Source organism: Lepisosteus oculatus, chromosome 9, assembly GCF_040954835.1.
Source record: "Lepisosteus oculatus isolate fLepOcu1 chromosome 9, fLepOcu1.hap2, whole genome shotgun sequence".
Taxonomy (NCBI): domain Eukaryota; kingdom Metazoa; phylum Chordata; class Actinopteri; order Semionotiformes; family Lepisosteidae; genus Lepisosteus; species Lepisosteus oculatus.
In genome coordinates, this window is record NC_090704.1 from 1,671,745 (window position 1) to 1,696,645 (window position 24,901).

General features: G+C 48.6%; 3 protein-coding genes across 8 annotated transcripts in view; 2 read left to right on the forward strand and 1 right to left on the reverse strand.

The window, feature by feature from the left end:
- The first annotated feature begins 1,698 nt into the window (after positions 1-1,698).
- On the forward strand, positions 1,699-4,905 carry LOC102687364 (protein SPO16 homolog). The gene is made up of 5 exons (XM_069193888.1): positions 1,699-1,817; positions 2,263-2,356; positions 3,250-3,421; positions 3,795-3,873; positions 4,374-4,905. The coding sequence occupies exons 1-5, from the start codon at positions 1,767-1,769 to the stop codon at positions 4,491-4,493; spliced, it is 516 nt and encodes a 171-aa protein (XP_069049989.1). The 5' UTR covers positions 1,699-1,766; the 3' UTR covers positions 4,494-4,905.
- On the reverse strand, positions 4,127-16,688 carry glmna (glomulin, FKBP associated protein a). 4 transcript variants are annotated; one of them, XM_069193885.1, is made up of 20 exons: positions 16,601-16,688; positions 15,241-15,322; positions 14,861-14,986; positions 13,630-13,743; positions 13,139-13,247; positions 11,351-11,588; positions 10,407-10,509; positions 10,058-10,239; positions 9,564-9,617; positions 9,014-9,044; positions 8,653-8,742; positions 8,142-8,183; positions 7,976-8,049; positions 7,319-7,403; positions 6,873-6,982; positions 6,077-6,140; positions 5,662-5,791; positions 5,235-5,317; positions 4,983-5,088; positions 4,127-4,533 (listed from the first exon to the last, which is right to left on the reverse strand). In XM_069193885.1, exons 2-19 carry the CDS (start codon positions 15,277-15,279, stop codon positions 4,999-5,001), a joined length of 1,764 nt encoding a protein of 587 aa, XP_069049986.1. In that variant the 5' UTR covers positions 15,280-15,322; positions 16,601-16,688; the 3' UTR covers positions 4,127-4,533; positions 4,983-4,998. The 4 variants fall into 4 exon arrangements, with proteins under 4 accessions (XP_069049986.1, XP_069049985.1, XP_069049987.1 ...); XM_069193884.1 differs by lacking the exon at positions 4,127-4,533 and having other exon boundaries at positions 4,846-5,088; XM_069193886.1 differs by lacking the exons at positions 4,127-4,533; positions 16,601-16,688 and adding an exon at positions 16,539-16,599 and having other exon boundaries at positions 4,846-5,088.
- The window catches only part of rpap2 (RNA polymerase II associated protein 2), a 29,983-nt gene continuing 21,702 nt past the window's right edge, over positions 16,621-24,901 (forward strand). For 2 of the 3 annotated variants that reach the window (XR_011190364.1, XR_001479301.2), the window contains exons 1-8: positions 16,621-16,766; positions 17,298-17,343; positions 17,721-17,835; positions 18,304-18,402; positions 18,539-18,604; positions 18,967-19,055; positions 19,980-20,015; positions 21,512-22,394. Coding sequence is in view for 1 of the 3 variants with exons in the window: in XM_006634797.3 (XP_006634860.2) it covers positions 16,715-16,766; positions 17,298-17,343; positions 17,721-17,835; positions 18,304-18,402; positions 18,539-18,604; positions 18,967-19,055; positions 19,980-20,015; positions 21,512-22,394 (1,386 nt within the window). In the remaining 2 variants the exon portion in view is untranslated. The remainder of the gene's footprint in view (positions 16,767-17,297; positions 17,344-17,720; positions 17,836-18,303; positions 18,403-18,538; positions 18,605-18,966; positions 19,056-19,979; positions 20,016-21,511; positions 22,395-24,901) is intronic. The other variant, XM_006634797.3, reaches the window with a different exon arrangement.

The following is a 24,901-nucleotide window of genomic DNA, read 5'->3' on the forward strand; positions in this document are numbered from 1 at the left end:
AGAACTAGGGCACAAGTTCCTAGTTCCTAGGGCACTCAGGACTGACCCAGAAAACAAAAATGAAAGTCTAAACAAGCAAGCAGATTATTGAATCATCGTTAATGAGTACAGGAGACACAGGCCCAGGGCTGGGAACCGCTGTGCCATTCTTTGCAATGTGATGGTTGTAGCTGACATTTGCTTGAGACTTTTACAAATAGGTACGTTATCTTTCTAAGCTTTTTGCTGGGTTTGCGGTCGAGGAGACGCGTCGATAGTGGTCGATGTCAGTAGGAGGGCTCCATTAAGGGACGGCCTGCCATACTCGCTGGCCTGCTATCCTAAAGATGGAGGTTTTGGGTAGGGGGCTGAGATAACCTACCTGCTCTAGGCTCCGGTACAAGTAAGTGGAAAGAACTTGGTGAACCTTGTGTGGAGGACATTGTAGGCTTTTATTTATTATCACAGGGAGGTGTAACAAGCACAAGACACGGGTTCTCATTCTTTGTTGCCGTTTATGTATATATACATCACCCCCTAGGCTTTGATACCTGGTTTTCCCAAATGTGTTTTTTATTTCTTGTGCAAGAAAAGGAAATTCCCTCCTCTGTTGCCCAACTGTCCGTTAACAGGCGGTTATTATTCAGTTCAATAACGATCCCATGTAAATAACCCCGCGGCTCGTTGTCAATAATCGAGAGGACCCTGCGCGGTTCCTTCTCGCCTGTCCCGGGGTGTCAATAACGGCTCTTAAGTTTGTAAAAGTCAAATTGGCAGAAATAAGTAACATTAGAAGGCCAATTAATCACACTGTTGTGCCGGGAGTCTTTTCTGCTCTGCTGACTAATTCGGCGTGACATCCCTTCCGGTAGTGATGTCCACGGGTGGACTGTGAGTCATTTTGCCCTGCGCAAAATTTCGTTTCGTGGCTTTGTGTTCACAAACGTGTCAATAGCAAGATAGCATTTATAGCATTTAAAAAAAAACAGCATTTTCTTAGGCGACGCAGTCAGTAGCTCACCGCTGTTGGGGAAACATCAAACGGGAAAGGTTTATTGCTTGGAAAGTGCAAATCTGTCACCGAAGAGCAGATATTTATACATCCAAAAAAAAAAAGCGTTGTAAAGCGTTTAAATGATTAAAAGCTTTTCGTTGTGTTGGTAATAACTGTGCACAACGGAGAGTCGTTCTTACATTTAAGCATTCTCAGGTATTAGGAGATATTTAACTTGTTTCTGGTAAATGACGGACTGCAACAGTGCAGTTTTCAAAGATGAAAGATCTTGGATATGCGACAACGCGTCACATACAAATGCGTTTTACTAAGACGATTTGATTTAAGCATATATACACTATATCACTTTACATCGAATTACCTAACGTACTGCTCGTTTTTTTTAAAAAACTTTATGGCTTTAAAAATTACAAATACACTGTAGAACAGTTGAGTACGGGGTTTGTGTCATTTATAGAACGAAGTACAAACAGGTGTATTTAGTATGAGGATAGTGAGTAAAAGTTGAAAGGCTTTATAAAACGCAGCGACTATAATTTCGATGAAGTAGGGACATGAGACGGGTGAGTGCACGGTTTAGCGAATTTGGAAAATACATCCCTGCGACACGCACGCCCGAAAAAAAAAATCCACGTGTCTACGGGCTCGTGCTCCCTGCGCGAGCTGGCCCCTACCCCCCGAGCCGGCGAGCGCGCGGCTTTGGCTTCCGGAGAGGAAGCGGGAGGAGGAGGGGGGGTGGGACTGAACCCCGACTCCGCCCCCTTTTCCCAGCATGGCGGGTACCGTGTGGCGGACGACGGTCATCGCCAGCGCCTCCCTGCAGGTACCGGGGCCCGGCCGGCTGGTACCGCCTCAGGTTCCGGACACCGGTGCCGCAGCGGGGCGCCTCCTCCGGCCCAGAAATATCCACCCTGCCCGCCCGCCGCGGACCTCGCTGCCGCCTCCGGACGATATAGCCTCTTTTCAAATATTTTCCCTAAGCCGGTTTGGGGTGACTGGGGACCCCCCTGGGGTTCATGGCACAGGGGTTGAACAGAGACCCTGCTGTCAGCTGGACTCCTGGCCTCCTCACCCCGGCAAATACAGACCACGGCCTTTCCCCCTGCGCCTTTATTAACATTACAGTCTGCTGTAGACTTTATTTACAATGGGGGGAAGTCCAGCATGAACCAGTGATGGACAGTAAATAGCGTATTCCTCTGTAGCTGAAGTGTGGCTAACCTTCAAATAATTGCGATCAGAAAATGAATTTCTCTCTTTTGTTTCAGAGCCATGAAACTGCCCTTGCGCTGTCTGCCCAGCAGCACCGGGTTCGATATTCAGACTCTGTGGAGGAGGGCACTTATATTTTTCCCCTCTCAGGTAGAAATTGACCAACGAGGATCTGAAGTACAGGTTTTGTGTGTGTGTGTGTGTGGGGGGGGTCCTACCCAGGCGGGCTGGACGAACTGGTCCAGCCTCCTGTCCAGTACCTCCGAGCGGTCCAGTTCAGCTCGGTTTGGTTCCAGGGAGCACCAGGCAGCCGCGGGAGAGGTGCGCACTGAGTCTGAGGGACCCGGTCTGTCGTCTGAGCCGTCTGTAGGATCCTCTCTCTCTGGTCCCGGGGGGTAAATTCAGTAATCGGTGGGTTTCGGGTTCACTTCAGGGAAGTGATTAAAGCCTTCGTATCACGTTGCAGAAGCAAGCGCGCCCTGCCGCACAGCTGTCGCATAGGAGAGGCAGCTTCATGCATCGCTCGTCTGCGTTGTCTCAGCTTTCCGGTTCCACTGCTGTGGGGGTTAATGAGCTCGTTTGTGACACGGCGGGCTCGGCGTATTCGCTCCGACGAGTGCACCAGTCCGCATTAGACTCGGCCAGAAGACGAGCGATCAGAATTTGCAAACGCAATAGATCCCCGTGCCAAAACCATGTGAACACAAAGCCACACGAAGGACACATTTGCAATGTCTCTTACAAAGTCACCAAATGGACAGTTTTTGACAGGCTGTTAAGTTTACCCTTGAAAAAACTTTAAAGACAATGTTATAACCCGTTTCAGAAATTCCATAATATTTTAATACTTAGCCTGCTGTTTCAAAAGATATTAAGGAGGTTTACTGTTGGCCTACAGTCATTAAGAGGCTTCATCAGTTTCCAGAATAAGAGCTTAGGAAATCTGAGTCTTTGAACTTTATTGAAAGCAAGATGAATGTTTTTTTGTTTGTTTGGTGTAGCAGTCTCATGAGACTGATTTTCATTCATCTTTATTAACACAGGTATTGCTTTCATGATCGTGGACACACAGGAGTGCGCAGACAGCCCGGGAGTATCGAGGCTTTTTGAGAAGATTGGGAAGTTTATACAGGTTCACCGAAACAGCTTCCTGCTCTTCTCGTCGTCATTGCATGCACAAAGGGAGCAGGAGATCCTGTTCCGCATTCAGCAGAGGTGAGTGACCCTGCCGTATGAAAGGTGCCAGGGAGAGCCACAAGCTGGGTTCCTCATGCAGCCTGTGCTTTTGAAGATCTCTGGAGGTTTACAGTGCACAGGAATCTAATGCCTCCTGGATTTCCTAACGGTCAAACTAAATAAGCTAATAATACTGTAAGCCTCTTTTCCACTAAAAGTGGAATAATTAAAAAGCAGGAATGTGGTTCATCCACATTCCTGTATTTCAAAGTGGCAAAGAGCCGGCACAGTATTTTGTAATTCTAAAACAGAATATCAACTTTTTTTTTTAAAAAAAAAAGGATTATATTGTCTGTTATTTAGCATGAAACATAGTGCCAAATCCCCAAGAAACTCCTTGTATTTTATTTAGTTTCCTGGGCAGCAAACTTCGCATTATACCTGTGCACAACGTTGCAGAGATGGTGAAGAGCATGCTTACTATCGCAAAGGTGAGAAAATGCTGATCTTACACCTTCCCTTGACTTCGGGTTTACTGATACAAATGAGATTGCGAATTAGCAAGCAGAGCAATGTATCCAGAAGTTGTTCCTTCAGTTGTAGATTCATAAAAATAACATCTCTTTATAGAAATATACAATTACTGGAGCAGATACAGTCTTAGCTGTGCTCAGCTGTGAATATTAATACTTGAGAATTATATTTTTAATTTAATCTGTTAAAAGAGACAGGAATTGTCTGATGTCCCAGCCACACTGTTTTCATTGGACTGAGCCACTTACAAACGCTTTTATTTAAAGAAGCTTAACATACAGTTATCTAATGACGAGTAAAAATATTTAAGAGGCTTTTATCATTACAAGGTATTTGCAAACACAGACTCTTGTTGAAAACGGTGTATTCTAGAAATGACAGATGATGCATGTGGATTTGTATTAGCAGTTCTATGTGTCCGGTTCTGTCTGAGGCCTTCAATGCGGTTGTCTTCCAGGCGACAAGTAAGCCTCACGTGGACAGTGTGCGGGATCGGATGGCATTGGCACGGGCTCAGATCATCGAGAGGAGCCCTGTGTGGGACGTGCTCTCCACGCTGCAGTTTGGGGAAGAATGAAGCTCTCTAGGTGTTCCTCCTTACGGGCTGTGTTCCGTAACTGTGTGACGAAAATGCCCGTTGTAAAAGACATTCCTTCTGTAAAGCGGCACAGGTGGATATGCACCATATTCTTCAAAAAGAATTGTGTTACTGCAGTAGGTTAAGACTAGTTTTAATTTCTGATTGTCACACAGCAAGAAAGGATTTGCTTCTAGAATTTGAACACAGGTTCAAAGCGTTTTACATCAAATATAATGCTTTATGAAATAATTTTTTCAGAACGTGTTTTGAAAATTGTGACCTAAAGTCTGCTTAGAAGCAGCATTTAAAAGCCAAGATTCCCTTAAAAGTTAATTTAACCAACAGTCTGTGAGAGTTGTTCTTTTAATTTGCTTCTCTTTCAATAAAGGACAACAGTATGAAACATTCATTTATACAAAACTCTTCTTGAGGGTGAAGCTAAAACAAGCTGACCACAGAGGCAGTGCCAGTAATGTGCTGACTGACCCAGTTTTCCTGCTGGCTAAGGTTTTACTTTCACCTCAATGATCTCCTCGATTCTGGTCAGGACGCTCTCCATTAAATCAAACGTGAACAAGGCCGAGTGCAGAACCTAAAATGTCAAAATGCATTATAGTTATTGAAGACAAAGCTCAGCAGTATCAGGCTTTAAGCAATCTATTTCCAGTCTATTTCCATTGTTTGTGGCAGTCACACTGACACAAACAATTCTAAAATGTTTCGCCGGTAATAACATACCTGAACCTGCATCTCGGGAGTCATGTTGGGCAACTTTTCATTGCCTACTGTAACCGTGCAAACAGGCCGACTTTCTTTTTGTCCTGTAAAGGGAAAAGATACCATGTAGAACAAGAGCAGCCAGAAGTCTCAATATGCAGTAGGCTGGGTTTGTTTTGATTTCATAAAGAAGCACAGTTTGACGCTTGTGAAATTGACATAAAGGCTCTGCCTTGCAGGAGTCCACCTTTCGAACTCTGTTCTGTTTTCACAGTTTGCATGCCTCCAAATGAGGGTTTTATTCAGGGGAGTATAGTAACATCGCTTTTCCCAGCTGCACCCACCCGCCCAACAAAAACATCAACGCCTGGCTCAAATATAAACTTGCTACAGAATCAAAAGCTAAAAGGATGGTTATCAGTATATGCGTAATTAAAAAGATTCTGACCTTTTAACTTTTTGATCTCTTTTGTGCTTTTAAGCTCAGCTTCATAGTGAGCTTTGGACATGTTTAGCCCAGTGCGTAAAGGCTTGAGGTAGTTTTCTTCGATCTTGTAGAGCTCTGTCCAAATCCCAGTCTGAAAATCAAGCAAAGCTCACATTTGTATTCGTTCTGACAGCCCATTATGTGTTTTCTCATTGGTATTTCAGGCTGTGTTTTATTTCTGACTTCAGACATCTGTTATGAATGTTGAAAAGCTTGGTTATACTGCATAAAATATTTTAAAATAAAATATGGAGGTTTTAAACATAACTAAAACATAACTAAAGAAATACAATAACCTATGCGTTTCCAGGTGGCACTAATAAAACAAACTTTAAAATCAATCTTTATTGGTAAAATGGCAAAAAGAAGAACTTGCCTGATTGTCCCACTCCTTATCTCTGATCAATAAATATCTCAGAAGATTCAGAGACTCCATTACTCTAGAAGAAAGAAAGCATCAAAAAGTCATCCTTCTCACTGAAATAAAGGAAACTATTGCATTTACATTACTATTGTTATTACATATTTACATTTACATTATTATTTACAATAATAATTTGGCACAATTAATATTAAAAATGTATGTTTCTAGTCTTGATTTCATTGAGCAGATGAAGAATACAAACCTTTCTATTTATATCCTAGCTAATGACATCTTAACATGACGTATAGGCTCAAGATCTGTCCCTGTACACTCCAGAGGTCTTCATTAAACCTGAATAACTGTCTTGTGTGCTAAACTGACTAAATGAGGGCCTTATCATGTGAAATCTGCTACTCCAATTACAGTGCAGTCCGGATACCTCCTAAACTATTCACTAAGCTGTGTGCACTAGATCCCATGTAATGGAACATGACTTCTGTCTGTAATGTAAGGGAAGGAAATAAAATTGTTATTCCCAGCTGAAATAGAAGCACAACAGAATTCTATTTAAAAACAATAAATGCTGCAGACATTGATCTATTAAATCGGGAACTGCTCACCTGCTTACAGAATCTGCTCTACTTCAAAGGCTTTAATAAATCACTCTGGCGTGACCGAGCCTTTGAAAGACCCGTGCGCACTCGCATGCCGGCTGGTGGAAGCCAGGCTGCAGCAGTCTAATTGCTTTGTGCAGGACTCATCGCTTAATGACAGCATGCATTATTCAGCAGCAGGCAGCAAGCCTTACCTGTCTAGGTTCTGAAGCAGGTCTGTTTCTGGTCCTTCGGGCAGCGTCAGGACTGAACGCAGCAGAGGAAGCAGCTGTGCTCCGGAGAACCACACGCTGCCGTTACCTGGCTGAGAGAGGGGAGTAGGTCAGAGAGCTATTGTCTAAGCCTGTACACTCACTGGCATTAGATTCTTTTCTGCCCTACTTGTGAACCGAAAGCACTGATTTCAAGCTCTGGACCTCACTTTCTAAAATGGGAGAAAATAGCTCACAATGTGCAGCAGTATTGCAATTTTAGGTTTTAACTCTTGTGCACAGTTCCAGCTGTATTCTTTGTTAGGAAGAAGCCCGACCCAATTACTAAGAGCAAAAGGCATAAGTACAGCATGCTCTTAATTATGATCAATGTGGATCTCTTCAGTATGCAAAAGCTCTTGATGTTCAGATACCAAATTGTGTCCTACCTTGAGAGCAAAGTCAATCTGATTTTTAATGTTCTTAATAATGTAGCCTTCTACTCCAGCATGGTGACTGGTCTTCAGCAGGCACCTTAAGGACGAGAAATGTTCTGTTCACTTTCACAACATAACGCATATATTTTTATTTTATTTACCAGGTATCATCCTGTGTTCTGTTCTTTCCCCCCCAATTACTTTTCTGTAATGGTATAAAGATCTCTTCCAAGATTTACAGCGAAATGTCAGATATACTCCCTCCACTGTTAAGGTCCTTGACTGAAAACACTGCAGTCCTCTGGTAAATTGAACAGGACATAAAAACTTAAGAAAGGTTACAAACAAGAAGAGGCAATTTGGCCCTTCTAGCCCCCTGGACAGCTAACTGATCCCAGGATCTCATCCAGAGGTTTCTTGACGGAAACCAGAGGCATCTGCTTCAGCCTCATGGAGGGACAGCTAGTTCCACACTCCCACAACCCTTTGTGAATTCAAGTGAATGTAGGTCACCGTCACAAAACACCACTGATCTTTAGGGGCAGCAGTTTGTCTGTTATACTTTTTAATACAGAAAAAAAAACACCCGAGCAAACGCTACGAACTTCAGCGTCAGTGTTAATTAGCTGGCTTTCGGTGCTACAACCGCAAGGGTGCAGAAAGCCTCACCTGAAGAATTTGTATTTCGCCTCCATGTCGAGTTTGTCTATACTGAGCTGAAACACTGCAAGCCCCTTTGTTCTCTGAAACAGAAGAGAAAAGACTGAACACTACCAGGGAGCCTGAACACACTGGCGTGCAATTGACCTGTCTTATATCAAAAGGGCCCACTTACCAAGTGTGGAATCGGGCATAAGGTCATGACTTTCACCAGATTCTGAAATAACACGCAGTGGTTACAGCACAAACATCTATTCAAAGACATTGTTCTGAGACAGTAAAAAGTGTTCTGTTGATTATAATTGTGAGCTTGTGTAGAGCAGTGTGAAATAACCTGGTAGATCTAACGGTACAGTTCTTAAAGCCAGTGAAAAGTACTGCAAGTGTTAAAAGGGGAGTGAGCGTCTGCTAAAAGATGACTGGAACTAAGCAGTTGGTACAAGACAAAACTCCTCCCGGCGCACTTATATAAAGGGTATGGATTAGGTTTCCTTCAGGTGGAATTTACAGCTTTCCCAGTCATTATTTTAAGGCGTGATTACCAGTCTGGGGCTCAGACAGGGTGTCCAGAGGGAGAGTGGCATGCCGCCCATTGCTCAGCCTGGCGCTCTGTCCATGTGGTCCCTGGGAGGAGTGTTCTCTGTGCGCGTGGACACAAACACGAACACAAAAACACACACACACACCTGCGGCACGCTGAGGAACACCCTCAACTCCAACAGCTCCACCGGGAGACTGCCGTCTTCCGTCCTCACCAGGCTCTGCTCGTACAGGTCCTACAGATGAAAAATCAAACAGACTCCAGCATGTGGCAGTCGTACAGATCTCCCCCGAGGAGAGGAAGCCACAGCCTCAAGCCGAGCGCTGAACTGAAACTCCGGGACAAAGGCCTCTTTGGCCAAGGTGACTCCAGGTGTTTTAACTTCAAAAACAAATTGCAGGCCTGAGGACGAATGTAGCCCAGGATGGAGGAGGGTTTTGAAAAGCTCGTTACTGCAGAGTTAATGAATGACGGGATCCAGATTTCCTAACGATTTTCCAACTTACCAGCCCCTTGGATACCCGGGACTCTTCTGTCCTGTCAAAGGTAAACATGGGATATGGTTTTCAATCCTCAAAAACGATCACAAATGGCAAAAGACAGGAATTAGTAGAACGAATCAAATCTCAGAGAAGCAACTTGTTGATGCATTTGGACTGGCTAAGCATTCAAGTATTTCCCTTCTATACAATCAATAGCACAAATTACAAATTCGATTCACCAAGTTTTAATGTCCAAGACGGTTTCCAGTGAAGAATACTGTAACGCAACGGGGTTCAGGCGGGCACCCTTGCCGCATTAGGTCGGCCCTGCACCGTCGGGGGCTCGAACCCGGGACTCCTGTGTCACTCAACAGGGACCCAGCCCGGTGAGCCAAAGAGAGATCCCTCTACAGCCCAGTAGCTGTGGTCCTGCTATCACAGGGAAGGGCGGTGACGTCACCTGCTCTGGTACGCCGGCTCTCACACAGTGCCTGTCGGCCGTAAGCGTTACAATACTTTGGTGCTTCTAAATTAAATCAGTATTCTGTAACAAACAGAAGAAAACGTCTCCTACCTGCTCAGCAAGATGTCGACATACTGCATATTGCAACGCAGGACAAACACAGGGCTGAAAGGTGAAAAACAGCCATCTTAGCACACAGTGGTTCAGTGACAGCTGGCAACAGGTAAGTGTTTCTGTCGAACGATCTTCAGTCTTCTTAAAAACAGGATTCGGGACTCTTTTCAACCTGTGCTTCTAGAAATCTATAATCATTTCAACGTTGGCATACGCATGGTACATATTTATTCGAAAGAGGCATACGCTCGCAGACTGACTCGTAGGGCTGCTAACTGCACCTGCATCTACTGCCCCCCAAATCTTTACTGTTACTGGACCCCCCCGGGGAAAAAGCAAGCTTTCAGATACAACAGCGACGCGTGATCCTTCTATAAGCAAAGATGAAAGAATGCCAAGGCCAGCAAACAACCACGGCTTGGGGAGAACCCACCGAAACTCTCGTTTTTTGGCAAAGCCCCGGGCGCCCGCGGGGGGGCTGCGGCCCTCACCTGAAGACGGCGGGGAAGCGGTCGATGGCGGCGCGCTGCACGAAGAGCAGGTAGGCCAGGCACGCCAGGGACTCTCTGGAGTACCTGGCATCCTCCTCCAAGAATCCCGTCTCTGCCTTCTTCTTCAGGACGTGGTGAAACAGCAGGTGGGGCAGGGACTCCCCCAGGCTCAGCAGCGTGGCCTGGCGTACAGGGAAAAGCCTCCTGAAGGCACGTCTGGAGCGGTGCCGGCGGGGAACACGAACAACCCTTCCTTACGGAAACCTGGATCCCACAAGACCCCGTAATTAAAATGAAGGAGGAGGAGAGGGGGCTCCCAAGAGCTCCGGGCCTGCTGGCCGGTCCTCACCAGGATCTGGGAGGCGAAGCGTCTCAGGGGAGAGTCGGCAGGAGAGTCCGGGTCGTCGCCGAGCTGGGCCTGCAGGAGGGGCTCTCTCAGGCTCTTCATACAGCTGTGGACACAGACAGCTGGAGCGCACATCTGGACAGGCCCTGGGGGCTAATGTCTTCCTCATGGGAGAAGAACAGCCGTGGGTAACGTTGACACTATTTTAATTTTTATCAGGAGTGATTCATTTAAAGAAAATATTTTAAAAAACAAATACATCAAAATATTACTTGGGTCCAAATCAAAAAGGGCATTAACGACTTCCTTTCGTTTAAGCTGTGTTTGCCAACAGCTGATCCCAAGTTAGAGAACAATCCCAGACTGTAATGTAGTATCTACAGGGATTTAGATAAAGCCCAATCGACACGACTGCAGCTCACAGACACTGCCGCAGCAGATGCATTTTCAGGAGCACTTTAACAAAGTATAGCCAACGAAATGAATAAATCGTTCAAAAACAAAGTTTCCACCACTCACACTTCTCCTGGAAAAGGCTGTGCCTTTTACTTTTCAAATCGTCTCCTTAGTTATTTAAGATAGTGGCTTCCTTAACTGGAGACAGCTTGAAGTCAAGTATTACTTTTCTCTTCACAGCTGACGCACTGCCCTGGACTGCAGGTGCACTTCCTACTGTACACACGGCCTTCTGCGCCGCTAGCTCTTCGAGCAGGAGCTGCGTCAGCGGGCGCCGGCTGCCAAGGAACCAGTCAAGGTTTATTCCCAGCGGGGAAGAGCAGAGGAGAAACACAACGTCCCGAAGAAGGCTCCGCGGCCGAAACGTTGCGTTTCTGATCTTCTCTACTCTTCCCCGCCGGGAACAAACCTTGACTGGTTCCTTCCGGCGATGCTTCCCGCGCGTGCGGCTGGTGAGTCGCCCGGCCCGGCGGCGCGCGAGGGACACCCACAACTTGAGCAGCTCGGTCCTGAGCTCGGCCCCCCGGCCCCCCGGCCGGGTCTGCTTCGCCTCCTCCACCAGTGGCCCCACGAAGCCCGGCAGCGCCGCGCAGCAGCGGCAGAGCCCGTGGGCGTCGTCCTCCTCCTGCTCCCGGGTGTACGGCACCGGCAGCCGGGACAGCTGGTTCAGGATGGTGGACAGGGCCATGCCCACCGACGCGGCCTTCTTGTCGCCCAGCTTCAGCAGGACTGCGGGGAGAGCAGTGCAGTGCCACTAACGGACAGCAGGGGGAGCTCTCCGCACGGGCAGGCGCAAGCGCAGCCAGCGGGAGTCGCGTCTCAGCCGGGCCTTAAATTGCCTGAAGAGGAATTTTCACCGCTTGGCCACAAGAAACGAGTGCGGATGCTGAAGCTCAGTTTTTAAACAACGCACAAGATGTGTTTGGGGTTATGCATAACAGGTAAAACATTTCAGAAACATAGGAGAATGCTGTATATTGTTCTGCATGCAGTCATTTAAAAATATACTATCATTTGGCACATCAACGACTGCAATAAGGAATACTGTAGGAATAATATGTAATTAATTTAACCTGGCAATTAATTAGACGTGCATTAAGAAAAGAGCTTAAGCAGAGCAGAGAAGGGCTCTGTAGGAAATTGTTTCTAAACTGTGACCATGAATGTCTCAGGGTGACGATACTCACATTGAGAAAATCTCAGGTTGTAATGTGTGGTGTACAGTGGACATGCCTACTGACGGGACTCGGTGTTTTGCCAAGTAGCTACTCCACAGCACGCCATATTTTCAGAGGCTTAAACCAGTAGTTTTAACCCAGATGCTGAACACAATTTCTCAAGAGGCCCAGCTCAGAAACCCTGTTTCACAGGCCTGGGCGTTTAGTGAAGTGAAACGTTAGTCCAGAGTCATCATTAATGGCAATAGTTTTGAGGGCTGTTGTAACGCATCCTAATGACAGTGCAGTATTATGACATTCTGTAGACCAGGCTGGTCCCTGCTTATCAGCCCTCCCGCACTGCAGTGCTGCCCTTTAAGGGGAAAGCCACAGCCTGACACCCCAGCTCCAGGAACGTGTCTGAAGCAAACATCTCGTGAAAGTCACAGCGATGAACGTCCTGAGCGAATGCTCAATTCTACAAGCTTGTGATCTTCCAGGGTTGAGGTTAGTCCGCCAACGCTCGAGCCAAGCAAAGAAACCGCAAAAAGGTGCGTACAAGACAACAGACGGAGAAGTTGAATCCCTTTCTCAAGAGCAGAACGCTGCAAGGTGAGAGGTTGACGCAGGCTGGACATCTGAATCTAGATACACGCAACTCAACACATGTAAAACCCCTCTCAAAGTATTTCCTGCGAAGCTGCCACGCTTTTTTGCTGTCAGGCAGCAACATTTCCGATCACAGGTGTTTCTGGTGAACTGAATGATAAACACCCAGGGACAGGTTTAAGAACATACGAGGGGTTACAAATGAGACATCTTTTTTCATCTGGGCCAGTCTGAAAAGATACATATCAGAGGCAGAAATATAAAAATTATAATAAGATCGACAGAGTGATGTTCTAGCAGTAAGGATGCCAATTCCAGTGTCCTGGATAAATACCACTTCAGACTTGCTCAACCTGGCCAATTTAAACCTCCCCTCCCGAATCAGCTAGTAATTTTCTTTCTACTGTCTAGAAGGCTTTGCACCGGCAGCCGAACAAGCTGCAGAGTTTTAAGCGGAGAAGAGCAAAGCAGTGAGGCGAAGGGGTGAGACTGGGGCACGCCTGGCCTGCTTACCTGACTGCAGGGGCGGCAGAAGAAGGGAGATGGTCTCGGCTATCTTGTCGGGATCTGCGTCTTCTACCTGCTCCAGCAAGCCCACCAGAAGCTCTTTTGGGCTGCAAACCTACAACAGGAAAAGGGGGGCTCGTGAGGGGCTCAGCCAGTGAAGGGCGCTCGTCCGATTGTCCGATCGAGCTCTGAGGTCCAGCTCGAGGGTCAGCGGCCAGCCAGAGCTCATGGCTTCCGGTGGGGTCAAGCAGACTGAAGAGCATGTGTCTCCGTCCCCGATCCTGGATGGGACACCGGTCCATCACAGGGGTCACCCATTAACAACATCACCCGCACGAAAACTAGCCTCTTCTTCCGAGTGTCACCCGGGCTCCTCCTCATACTGTATACCTGCAATTTGCAACTGTACATGAGGGGAGAAAGGGGGAGGTCTGCGACTGAAAAAAGCTCCAGAGTGGAGGTTTCGCTCCTGCAGGTCTAATGTCAGCCACACTCACGTCCAGCAGGTGGGCGAAGATGCTCAGGCAGTGCTGGAGGCTCTTCTCATCCTTCTGCAAGATGACCTGCACCAGCGGGCCCAGCAGGTTCCAGCCCATGCTCCTCACGATCGCCTGCAAGAGGACAGTTCTCTTCAGGGCCACGCCGCATCGGACGCCTTTTTTAATTCCTCAAATCATTAATTCACCAATATTTCTGATGACGTACCCACCCCATCCTAAATTGCCCTTTCTTACGGCTCCTGACCGGAGACCGACCTGCCCCTGTAGACGCTGTGTGTCTCTCGCTGCCCTGCTGCAGGGGGCTTGGCCTTGTTGGCCAGGCTTTTCCTGGTGGACCGCCTGTCACAGTCATCCGGAAACAGGCCCGAACCGGCAGTGTCTGGGCCTTAATGGGTCCCCTGCACTTCAAACTTGCACATTTACCGGTTCAAACATACGACAGCAGGTGTCGGCACCTCGTTCCCGGGCGCCTCAGGGAGGGCCTGGAACGAATCCCTCTCAGCCCTGCTAAGAAATCCAGCGTCTCCCTGCTATTGTTTCCCCTTCACAAGCTGCAAGCCCACCTGCTACAGCAGCGGCACAGGTTTTAATTCTCTCCTCTGATGTGCAAGATGTTTCCAGAAAACCAAAAATCTTGCTCGTTCAATATAAATCAATCCACTGCCATATGTGACGTTTCTCATTTTTATAAGTGACTTACCATTACAGCCTGGTGTTTTAAGAGACCTCTGATTTGTGCTCTGAAGCAATTGGATTTTGAAAATGTGCCTTTTAAAAGCATCTGCTCCTTTGTGAAAGGCAGACAGCCAGTATTAGAACACCAGGCAGTTTAAATACAAGAAAACCGTTTAACACTGGAGCACCCTTGAAGGACACCAGTGGAGCGAGAAATCAGACACTCTCCTGCAGCTCTCCGCTGGCACCTCAGGATCAACAGCAGGGTGTAACAGCCATGGCGCAGGCTGTGGCTCTCACTGCCAGGCACATGGAACAGTTCTTAAACCCTGCAGCAAAGCCTAGGTGCTGCGCTCTTATGCCTTTCTGTTAGAACCCGAAATCTTCAGGGGACACTACAAGTACCGAGCAGCCATGTGCTTTCCTCCCCTTCAAACTACTTTGGTGGGGACATCTTGAAAGCCTTGCTCCCAGTGCTGTCAGAGCTCTGTTTCGGTATTGCTCGGGAGTTGGACGTAACGTGCACCATTCAGCTCGGCATGTGCAGGCGGACCTTGTTTTTCTCATCCTGCACGACCTCCAGCACTTGTGCCGCGCCCCCTCGCTCCAGACAGGCCCGGCCCGCGCTCTGGAACTGCTCGTAGTCTTCCGGCTTGAAGCTGTCGTCAGCCAGCACCTGCTGCAGACAGGGAGCAGGCAGGGAGGGTGTAAAGCTGGAGGAGCACCAAATTAGCAGCACATCGACTTACGCAGACATAGAAGAGTCATCCCAAATCTTGAAATTAAGAGTTTTGAGAGGTTTCCTTTGGTGGAATTATTGAGTGAATCTTATCAATAGCAGGTACTGAAGCAAACGGCTGGGAAAAGTTTTTAAAAAGTTATTTTCAGCAGTGAAAGCTATTACTACAGAACCGCTTCATTGACGGTACTTACACATCTCTGCAACATGTCATATAGCTGCTCTAAGGCCATCTTCAGCGTCTTGAGGTCCAGGTGCCCCCCTCAGTGCCAGCACCTACAGGGTTTAAAAAGAGACATTTGAAACTCGGGTTCGAACCCGTGACCACAGAGCTCAACGCAAACTTTTAAGCCACATTTGGTCAACGCATGCCAGCTGTCCTGAAATGTGGACAGGCGTGTCATTTGAGGGGGATTGGACGTACATGCTGAACAGTCACAGGTGCCTGAAATACCTCCCAACTCGAACCGTGTCTTTGTGTGAACTGAAATTGAAATGTAAACATCAGACATTTGTAATATGATAACCGCCAGTGATCTTGGACACCCTGATGTGGATTTATGTAATTGTGCGTTTATAACAGGGTACAAGCAGCACAGCCCTATATCTGAGGTTCAGCAGCAATCTCTGGGGGGACGTGTCCCCCAACAACTGCACCTGGGAGGTCACAGGGGTCGCGGGGTCACAGAGAGTCGACTAACCCCACCATACCCGTATTCCCACAGCACTGCCCCTAGTGGATCCCAGTCACACGTTTTAAGCCAAATCATGCCAACGCACGTTAGCTGTCTTGACCTCTGAACTGAGGAGAGTTTCCTATCCTATTCCTTCCGATAGTTTGATAAAAGAAGTACAAGACACCACATTTTAATCAGCGCCGTCTTTCTTTTTCCCTGATATTTGTTAAAAGTTTCTTTACTCTTGCGGGCGATTCCCAGGTAATCTGTCTACAGAAAGCAAAGCCGGTACCGACAAGGTCAGCAGAGAGGTCTTAAACCTCTTACTGTGTTGCCTTCTATTGTGTGCGGATTAATAGGATTTACCGAGCACGGAGCAGCACTGCCTGTCCTAAAGATGGACTAATAGCTGTCCCCGGTGTCCCCGGAAACATCTAGAAAAGAGCAATTATTTGCAAACAGTTACAGACAACAAGTCACTGCACACAACTCACAACGACTGAATATTTAGCAAGATCATCAAGTGGAAAAGCATGATGATCGTAGTTCGCGTCTGGAATGCACGTCAAAGTCTGCGAAAGTCTGCCAACCACGTGGCTATGGGCTAAAAACAGCTGAACGATTTATTTGCGCCTAATTATCCTGGACGATAAAAATATCACGAATGCATGTCGCCACATTTTCATGATGCTGCGCGAAAGACCAAAACAAAGAAGCGCTGTCATGGCAGGGCAACTGTATCAAAACGACAGACCTCTGTCTTTCCCGGACACATGCGTGACTGATGATCTAATTTGACTACCAGCTATTATTACCCATCGTGTAGCAGACAGAGAGCAGAGACACGGTGTTGCTCTGTGCAAGGCGCTGTACTTACAGACAGGCAGGAGCGGCGCGTGTATTTAGGAAGTGCGCGCGCCGGCGCTGGCCCTGTCCGCGAGCCGTAGCGCCCTACGTCACGGGTCAAAGGTGAAGCGGAAGAACAACAAGCATGGAAGAGTGTCGGGGAGCAGCCGGCAGGTCAGCGGGACCTGGAAAGAAAGGTTAGTCGGCTTAATGCAGAGTTTTATTCCCCCCTCCCTCCCCTGTGCTGTTCACCTCTGCCACATCAGGCACTGGGAGCTCAGTGATTAAGAGGGACGGGTTGAAATACTGCCCCGCCCAGTACACCCCCTTCTGGAGCACAGAGTGCGCCGTTTCTCTGTCTGAAGCCGAAGGTATAAATAAGGTTTTCGTTTTTCTGTAGACCACTGTCGAAACACCGAAGCAGAGCACATTCCTGGGTGCGTGAATTGTGCTAGAGGTCTTGTTTCTTACACGTGTTACCCCTCGTAGCGACCTTTGAACTGAGCCTTGGAGTTCAACCTTAAAGGCAGCGTTGCAGCTCCTCCGCGAAAGCCCGCGGGCGCACAGCACGCCCTTCACAGCTGATCCGGACGTGACGCGTACAGTGAACGGTCTTCTGTTCCCTGATTATTGACGGGAACACGTGGCCGTGCTCAGCAGGGCGCGTCCGCGGAGGTGTGAGCGCTTGGCCGGTCCGTTAGCAGTGACCCAATGCGTGTGTTTTGCAGGTCGGACAGCGGTCAAGGCGCAGACAGCCTTGGAAGCTGCTAAAAGGTACTGGACTGCGGGGCTTGTGCAGTGTTGGGACATGACAGCAACGTGAAAAACCCGAAAACTTAAACTGAGCAGAAATGGGACCCATTCTGACAGTCAGTACCTCAAGGGGCTCCTACTTCCTTTCCCTCAGTCTTATGTCCATTGTTCTTCCACGGGCTTCGGTTCAGTGTGAAGTTATTTAGTCTATTTCGTTCATTTCCAGATATAACCATTGCTACATGAAAGCCGCACTCGGTGGCTCAGAAATAGAACCATTTCGTTTCAACCGCACCGTGTTTCACACTGTTTCCCACCCTCCATACCTTGCGATGAAGCGGTCGTACCTGAGCCAGCCTGGGCCTCGGTTTACAGCCCCTTCCTTTGACCCCGCGCAGGAAGGAGGCCCTGAAGGAGGCCGTGAGGAGGAAGCTGCAGCTGGAGCAGAGGGCCCTGCGCCTGGTGGAGGAGCTGCTGGAGGACAGCGTGACGGAGGACTTCCTGCTGGGCTGCGTGGGTGTCCTCCCGGGGGGCCGCGTGCTGCCTCGCTCTGCCCTCGGCTCCCCCTGGGGCCCGGGCTCGCAGCGGACAGGTGCCGCGAGGAGCGTGGGGTTGGAGCAGGGGGCCGCCTCCACGTTCCCGCCCCACGCTGCTCTGGGCGCGAGGGGCGGAGGGAGGGGGAGTGGGGAGCGTGATGGCGCTCAGATCCGAGGTGGCGGGAGGCCGATTCCCGAAGCGGACCGGATGAAAAGATGAGAGTCGCTCGCCTGGGGCCGCAGGGCTTCCGCACCCCGTCTGTTGGCCTCTGTTTAGGCTGACCTTCGCTCTCGGAGAGTGCATCACAGAGGGGAGGTCAGGTTTACCAGCTGCGGCCAACGGACCTGCACTACAGCTGTGGCACAGACGCATCTGGAGCAGTGTGTGTAATGTAGTGCAAAATTGCTGCCCGTCTGCCTAATGGGTCACTATTTATCATTCCAGGCAAAGTCCATTACTCCAGGAAACTACAGAGACGTCGTGGACGAGAGATCTATAGTCAAGCTGTGTGGCTACCCTGTCTGTCAGAACAAACTTGTGAACGTAAGACCTCACACTGCTCAGACACATCTATGAGACATTAAACATTGTCTCTTTTGTTTACCAGAAATGTGTTCGTCTTCTAAAATCCCCTTTTGTCAAATCTCTATATATGTATCTTCTTTTTTCATAATGACAGGTTCCCAAGCAGCAGTACAAAATTTCAACCAGAACGAATAAAGTGTATGACATCACAGAACGGAAGGTAAGGTGCTTTATTTTGTTTTGATTTTTTTAATAAAAAATACTCCGGCAGAATGTTTTGGGTGGCTTTTTGTCATAATCTTTGTGGATTTGACAACTCTAGAACACACAGCGGAGTTCTCTCCTGTGTCCTGTGCTTGAAGAGTGCGTGACGCTCTCTTTGTGCTGTCTTGTGCTCCCCTCTTAGTTCGGAGGTGAAAGACTTTGGATTCTCCAGCAAGAAATGGGAGCAACACCTCTTGTCTCCTTTCACTAAAAGCTGCAGAAAGTATCTGAAAATAAAGGATGATTTTTTTTAAATAAATTGCTATGTAAGTGTGACCTGTGTTTTGATACACAGTTGTTTTTTTTCCCCCCATTCAGTGTTTCTGCAGTAACTTTTGTTACAAAGCATCAAAGTATTTCGAAGGCCAGATCCCCAAGACTCCCCTGTGGTCGCGAGAAGAGGAGAGGTAATGGCAGCAGCACGGTGCAAGAAAGACGTGCTTCTTTATTCCACAGATTTGGGTGGGTGTGGAACCAGCTACCCAGCCATGTCGTTGTGCCAACGCCCCAGTTTCTTTCACGAGGCAGATGGACGGGGTCAATCCCTGTCCAACAGGCAAGATGGGCCGAGTGGCCTCTCATTTGTTACCTTTCAACGGTTTTTAAGAAAGTAACCTTGGCCTTCTCTGGGATCAAGTGACTGACAGAAGGCTCCACTGTGTCTTACTTGTATAGATATGCATCAGCTCTTATTGATAGAGCAGCTTTTTGCTGTTTAATAGCATTTTGTCATCGTCATTGTCAACCACACCACTGATATCGTACTTTTGTTTCCGTTGATCTTCTCTTTTTTTGATCGACGGGTTCTATATCTGTGATCAGTTTGACAAACCTCAAGGCTACCCAAAACCATTACATTGAGAGGTGCAGAATTGTGATGTTATAGTGGAGAGGTTTTTGAAAACTAAGACGAATTCAACAGTGTTTCAGTCAAAGGGCCTTCGTCATAAGGCATCATTTTGTTGCCGGAACAGTTGTGGTACTTTGGGATTTCTTCTGATTTAGGTTATCTGATGGTTTTATGCAAAGAGAACGAGTTTTATACTCATTGATACAGCTTGGTGGCTTACTCTCACAATCCAAGTGAGAGGCCTCGCACACAGACCTCAATGCCTCATCCAAGGTTTGAACCTAGAAATCTTGTTTCAGGAAACTGCAGAGGCTGAAGCCTTGCAGTTATGAGCTCGGATCCATAACTGCTCCTGCAGTTTCAGTTCAAAGCTCATCCTTCTCCTGTTGCAAAGCCAGTTTCCCCTCTGCTGGCATATAAGCTGCCTGGTTTCATGGCTGAACGGAAGTAACTTATTTACCCTTTCCGTTTTGTGTTGTAGCTTCCCAGATGTCACATTAATGAAGCAGGGCGAGAGGTATGTATTTAAGAGCTCGCTTTTGTTCCTGTCAGGGGAGAGGAAGTACTGGGGCGGTCAGAAGAAACATTTTGGTTACCTAGTTATTCTGAGGGCTGCAGTATGAATCTGTATGTCGACTATTTTAACCTGTTACTGTGGAGGTCATACTGGAGAGGCCACTTCCCTGTGTAATGTGAAACGGCGTGAAACGCAACTCCAAAAAGAGATTCAGATGAGTGTACTTTTCAAAATGTTGCAAAACACTGCTGCCTGAACCGACTGTCTGATCGAACAAGGAATGCTCCACTTGTTTTAAAGGGGCTCGGTTGTGCGGTTCTACCGAGACTCCGCGCCGAGCTCTAAAATGGAAACGGCGGCCTGGGCGAAAGTGACGCCTCCGGCCGCACGAACCGGTCCCGCTTTTATCAATCACCTCGGTAATACTGTTCAATACCTCTCGGATTGCTCGGCGACGCTGTCGGCACTGCCGGAAATCGCGAGCTTTCAGTGGCGTCCGACTTGGTCGATATTTTTGCGTTTCTTTGCGGCATACTGTCAAGAGTTTAGTTCCTCATAAACATGAGCAGCGTGAACAGATCTCACACAGGGCAGATATTTACGCACATGGCCGCGAAATGGTGCGAAACTCGGAGGGACATGACCCGTTCCCCCAGCCGCCGTCCCCGTTTCGAAGGGAGCTACCAGTCAGTGAGCTGGGGGGGAACAAACAACGAATAAATGAAGAAAAACTGCGTTTGGAGCAGAGGAGAATCGCAGAGTATTGAGTTACTGCGATGCGCCCTGCCGCCGGAACGTGACGAGGTGCCTCAGCTGCTGAGCTGGCCCGGGCGTCCGTGTAACACTATATCGACAGCAAGCACGGGCTTCCTGTGGCGCCCCGCTTGTACACAAAGCCGATTTTGCTTTTTTTGATCGGGGAGCTTTCGGATACGCGTCCAGATTTGCCGGTGAATGGGAGGAGAGGCGTGTTTGAACTGTTGGATTGAGCGGGCGGCGCTCCGCGCTATTGCCCAGCGATGACAGCCCGCGGCGGCCAAACCGCAAGGCAAACACGTCGCTGGCAGCCGGTTACCTCATGCTGTGTGTTTGCTTTCGTGCTTTTCATTGGGGGGTGGTGATTTGTTTTTTTAACAGTTTTCGGAACTTTGAAAATGGGGAAAAAAAACGTCCGGTGACAGAGGAGAGGGAGTGTGTAGGCGGCCGCAGCTCGCAAGCTGCCTTCATCTCCTAATCCCGACAGCTTGTCCGTGACTGGGAATACTGGTCTGCTGCCGTAGCGCACGGCCTGTTCTGAGAAACTTTAGTTTGGCGTTCGCAGATCTGGTGCAAATCCACTGGTCTTCAATGCTGTGCACATTAGTGATTAGAATCGTTACTGTCATATTACCTGCACAGAGCCTATGGTCTTAAAACTGTCCGGGTGCCTGGAATACAAGTGCCTGCCTTAATAAAACCAGTCATTCATTAATCTCATTCTGTCCCCCCGTGCTCAGCGGCAGCTCGGGAGAGGAGGTGAGGATCGCCGCCGAGCCCGTCCGGCTGTCCGAGATCGAAACCCCCCAGCCCGAGGAGGAGCGGGACCCGCCGGGCGGCGAGAGCGGCAGCAGCGACGCGGAGCAGGAGTTCGTGTCCAGCATCGTGCCCGCGGAGGGGGCGGGGCCGAGGGGCGGGGTCGCCCCGCCCACCGGCAGCGGCGGGGGGTGGGGTCCCAAGAGAGTAGAGGGGCGGGGCAGGATGGGCCAGGGCACGGTGGAGGAAGCCTCTGGGGGTTTGAGGAAGTGCAGGATAGCCAGCGAGGGTGATGAAGGCACCTCCGCCGGGCGCTGCCAGCGGGATAGGGGTGCGGAGGAACCAGGCACCGGGAACAAGCTGAGAGACGACGCTCCTGAGCCCCAGGCTGGCATCACCAGGGTGGGGGTCAGTAAGAGGGCAGCAGAGGGCCTCAGGAGTCTCCTGAAAGACCAGAAACCGGGCGGGGGTGCGTCTCGGGTCGTCCTCAAGACCAGCCTGCTGCAGACTTTGAGGAGGACCCTGCAGGAGTGGAAGACGGAAGAGACCCTGAGGTTCTTGTACGGGCCAGATTATGAACAGCGGACGCCAGAGGCCCCAGCCCAAGCAGCTCAAGAGGAGGAGGAGGAGGAAGAGCTGGACGAGGATGACCTGGCGGAGCTCCCGGAGGAGCTGGGCGTCGGTGGCTGTGGTCCAGGCTCCGCTGGGGCCTCGCGGAGGAAGCCGTCTGCTCCAGTGCCCGACTTCGAGACCCTCAGGAGAGAGACAGAGATGCTTACCCTGAAAGTCGAAGAGTTTTACAGAGGGGAGTTTGTGCTGCCCGAAGAAATCGTGCCAAACCCCAGAATGGAAAATGAAATCCATGAGGTGAGTCTGTAACCACAGCTGCTGGTATTTTTTGCTTTCATTCTGCGTGTGTCCTGTAGACGGCACTGCGTCTCTCTGTGATCTGGGGCAGTATCAGGTCAAGGCTGAGTTTGCTGTGACACAATCTATACATAGAGGATACATGAACAAGTACTGTCTTAGTTATCATTTTTCTGGAGAAATAAGAATGAGAGCAGTAAATTTGGTAGTGCTTTTAATGTCAGTTTCCTTAGAGCCTATGATACTTCTGCAAAAGATGTTAATCTTTCTAAGTAAACTAAAATCACTCATTGTCAGTAGCATGTTCATAACGGATTGTGCTGGTTTGATTGCTTATAAGGTGCTTGCAGCCTACTCAAATCTCAGAAAATGCAGGAAGCATAACAGATTTCCATGACAGCGCACCTGAACTACCTGTACAGAAAGGTAATATTTCCTGTCAAGTGCTCAGTAAAAGCATCTCCCAGCTTTCTCGTTTATCCATGCTGTGCAGTATACCCTGAAGGACTCTTGGGGGCACTGTTTATCAAATTGTGAACAATAACACAAGTGAAGCCATGCATACTCCTCTTTAAAGTGAGGTTTTGTTACATATGAGGTTAGGAAAGATGTGTGTAGTTATACAACGCTGAGACTCCCGTGCTGCTCCGTGCTCAGTGACTTTTTGAGAAAGACTAATGAAACATCTAGGGCTTTGGTTTTCCTGAAAGCCGGTCAGAACATATATCAGCAACTGCTTTTTTAGTGCCTGTTTTGATTATCTTCAGATTGCCAGGAGTGATCGTTCTACTTGAAATTGTGTGAAAGCATTACTGTAGTGAAACCTGAAAGCTTGAATGTGAGATGAAGGTAAATGTATGATGGAACAAATGCAGGACGACCAAAGAAGAACGCTACAGACAGATTTTCAATTTAGTAGTGCCACTTATTCATAAGGACATAAAAGCCACAATGAAATCGTGAGGTTACAAGCAGGAGGCCCTCCTGTTCGTCTGGTTGCTAGTTGAGAGCTGCTTCCAGGGTATCATGCAGTCCTGAAGGGTCTCGGGTTTCACTCTACACAATGTGTCTCCGTTGTCTGTTCCAGACTCCTAAAGATCTGGCTGTATTGGGAATAATATCAGTTGCTGTTGAAAGGTGTGGCACAGTGGTCTGCACTGCTGCCTCGCAGCACTGGGGCCCTGGGTTGAGTTCCGGGGGTGCTGTCTGTGTGGAGTCTGCATGCTCTTCCTGTGTTTCGCCTGGGTTTTTTCCAGGTGCTCCAGTTTCCTCCCACAGTCCGAAGGCAAAATGAATGGTTGTTTGGCGGCTTGCATGTGTGCGTGCATGTTAATGTAAAAAAAAGGTTATCATGCGTACGTGCATAATGTGATTTATTGTGCCTGCTCCCCTCCAGTTTACGTGATTTTTAAGCATGCCTGTTGTATCTCATTACGTTTGCATATAAAGCAGCAGCCCTCTCCCTGCTGTTGCATCTGGCGCCGCTTGCTGCCTGCGATGGCTTCACACGAGGCCCATGAGCTGCTCAGCCTGTCTGCAGCAGTGCGTGTGCTGGGACGGGGGGGGACACGCGGACGGTTTCTTCTGACAAACCGAGACGGAAGCACTGTGGGTCTCTCAGTCTGTGAAAACCACTCTGCAGAGCTGTACTGGTGGTTTTTCGCAAGGCCCCTGGGGGACAGCTGATGAAAACACCCGGTTTAAAAAATATTTGCTTTGTCTTGCAAGTCGAGGCGAATGTTATCGCGTTCTTTACAAGTCCTCTTCCTCCCCGTCCACCTGCACCAGCCTTCACTGGTGACATGGCGTGAAAATATGTCAAAGCTGCTTTTCAGCAGAAGTGCTGAGCTCACGGAAGTGCGATTCCGTGTCTTCTGTCATCGCTTTCATTTTCCCCATCAAGTCACCCTGAAGTCCAAAGCTCTTTTCTGAAGCGGGTTTGGCCAGGTGGACCGCTGACTGAAACGTGCAGACCAGCGCGCACCATTCAGTAATAAATACAGTTTAAAAACAATCGATTGCACACTTTCATAGGCGGGGAGTGGAGGACATCGTGCTGACTGGGCAGTGTGGCGTGAACACCGAGTTGTTGACACAGGATGGTCCCACAAGTACTCTCTTGTTTGGGTTTAGCAGATCACAGGCAGAATTAATTTTCTCTTGGTGGAGAATGCTGGGATCTGAATTCTCACCACATTTTCATTGGAGAACCCGCAAGCTGAAATGTAGACCGCCTGTTGGGGAAGTATGTTTTAGTGCCACAGGAGTCTGGGGCTGGCAAGCCCTTGCTCTGACCATGAAGGTTAGACTCCAGGTACTAATGCTTCCACAAGGACGCTTTCCGTCCGGAATGCAGGACTTGTTTAGCTTAGAGGTCCCCCTGCATTTCAGAAAGGGAAAACCTTAAGCCTTCGTAGCTGGAGAAGAGCAGCCTGTTCTTCAGTCCTGTTGCATTTTCTGTTTTCCTCCAGTTCTGTTGCAGACCACCTGCAGTATCTGAAACACAC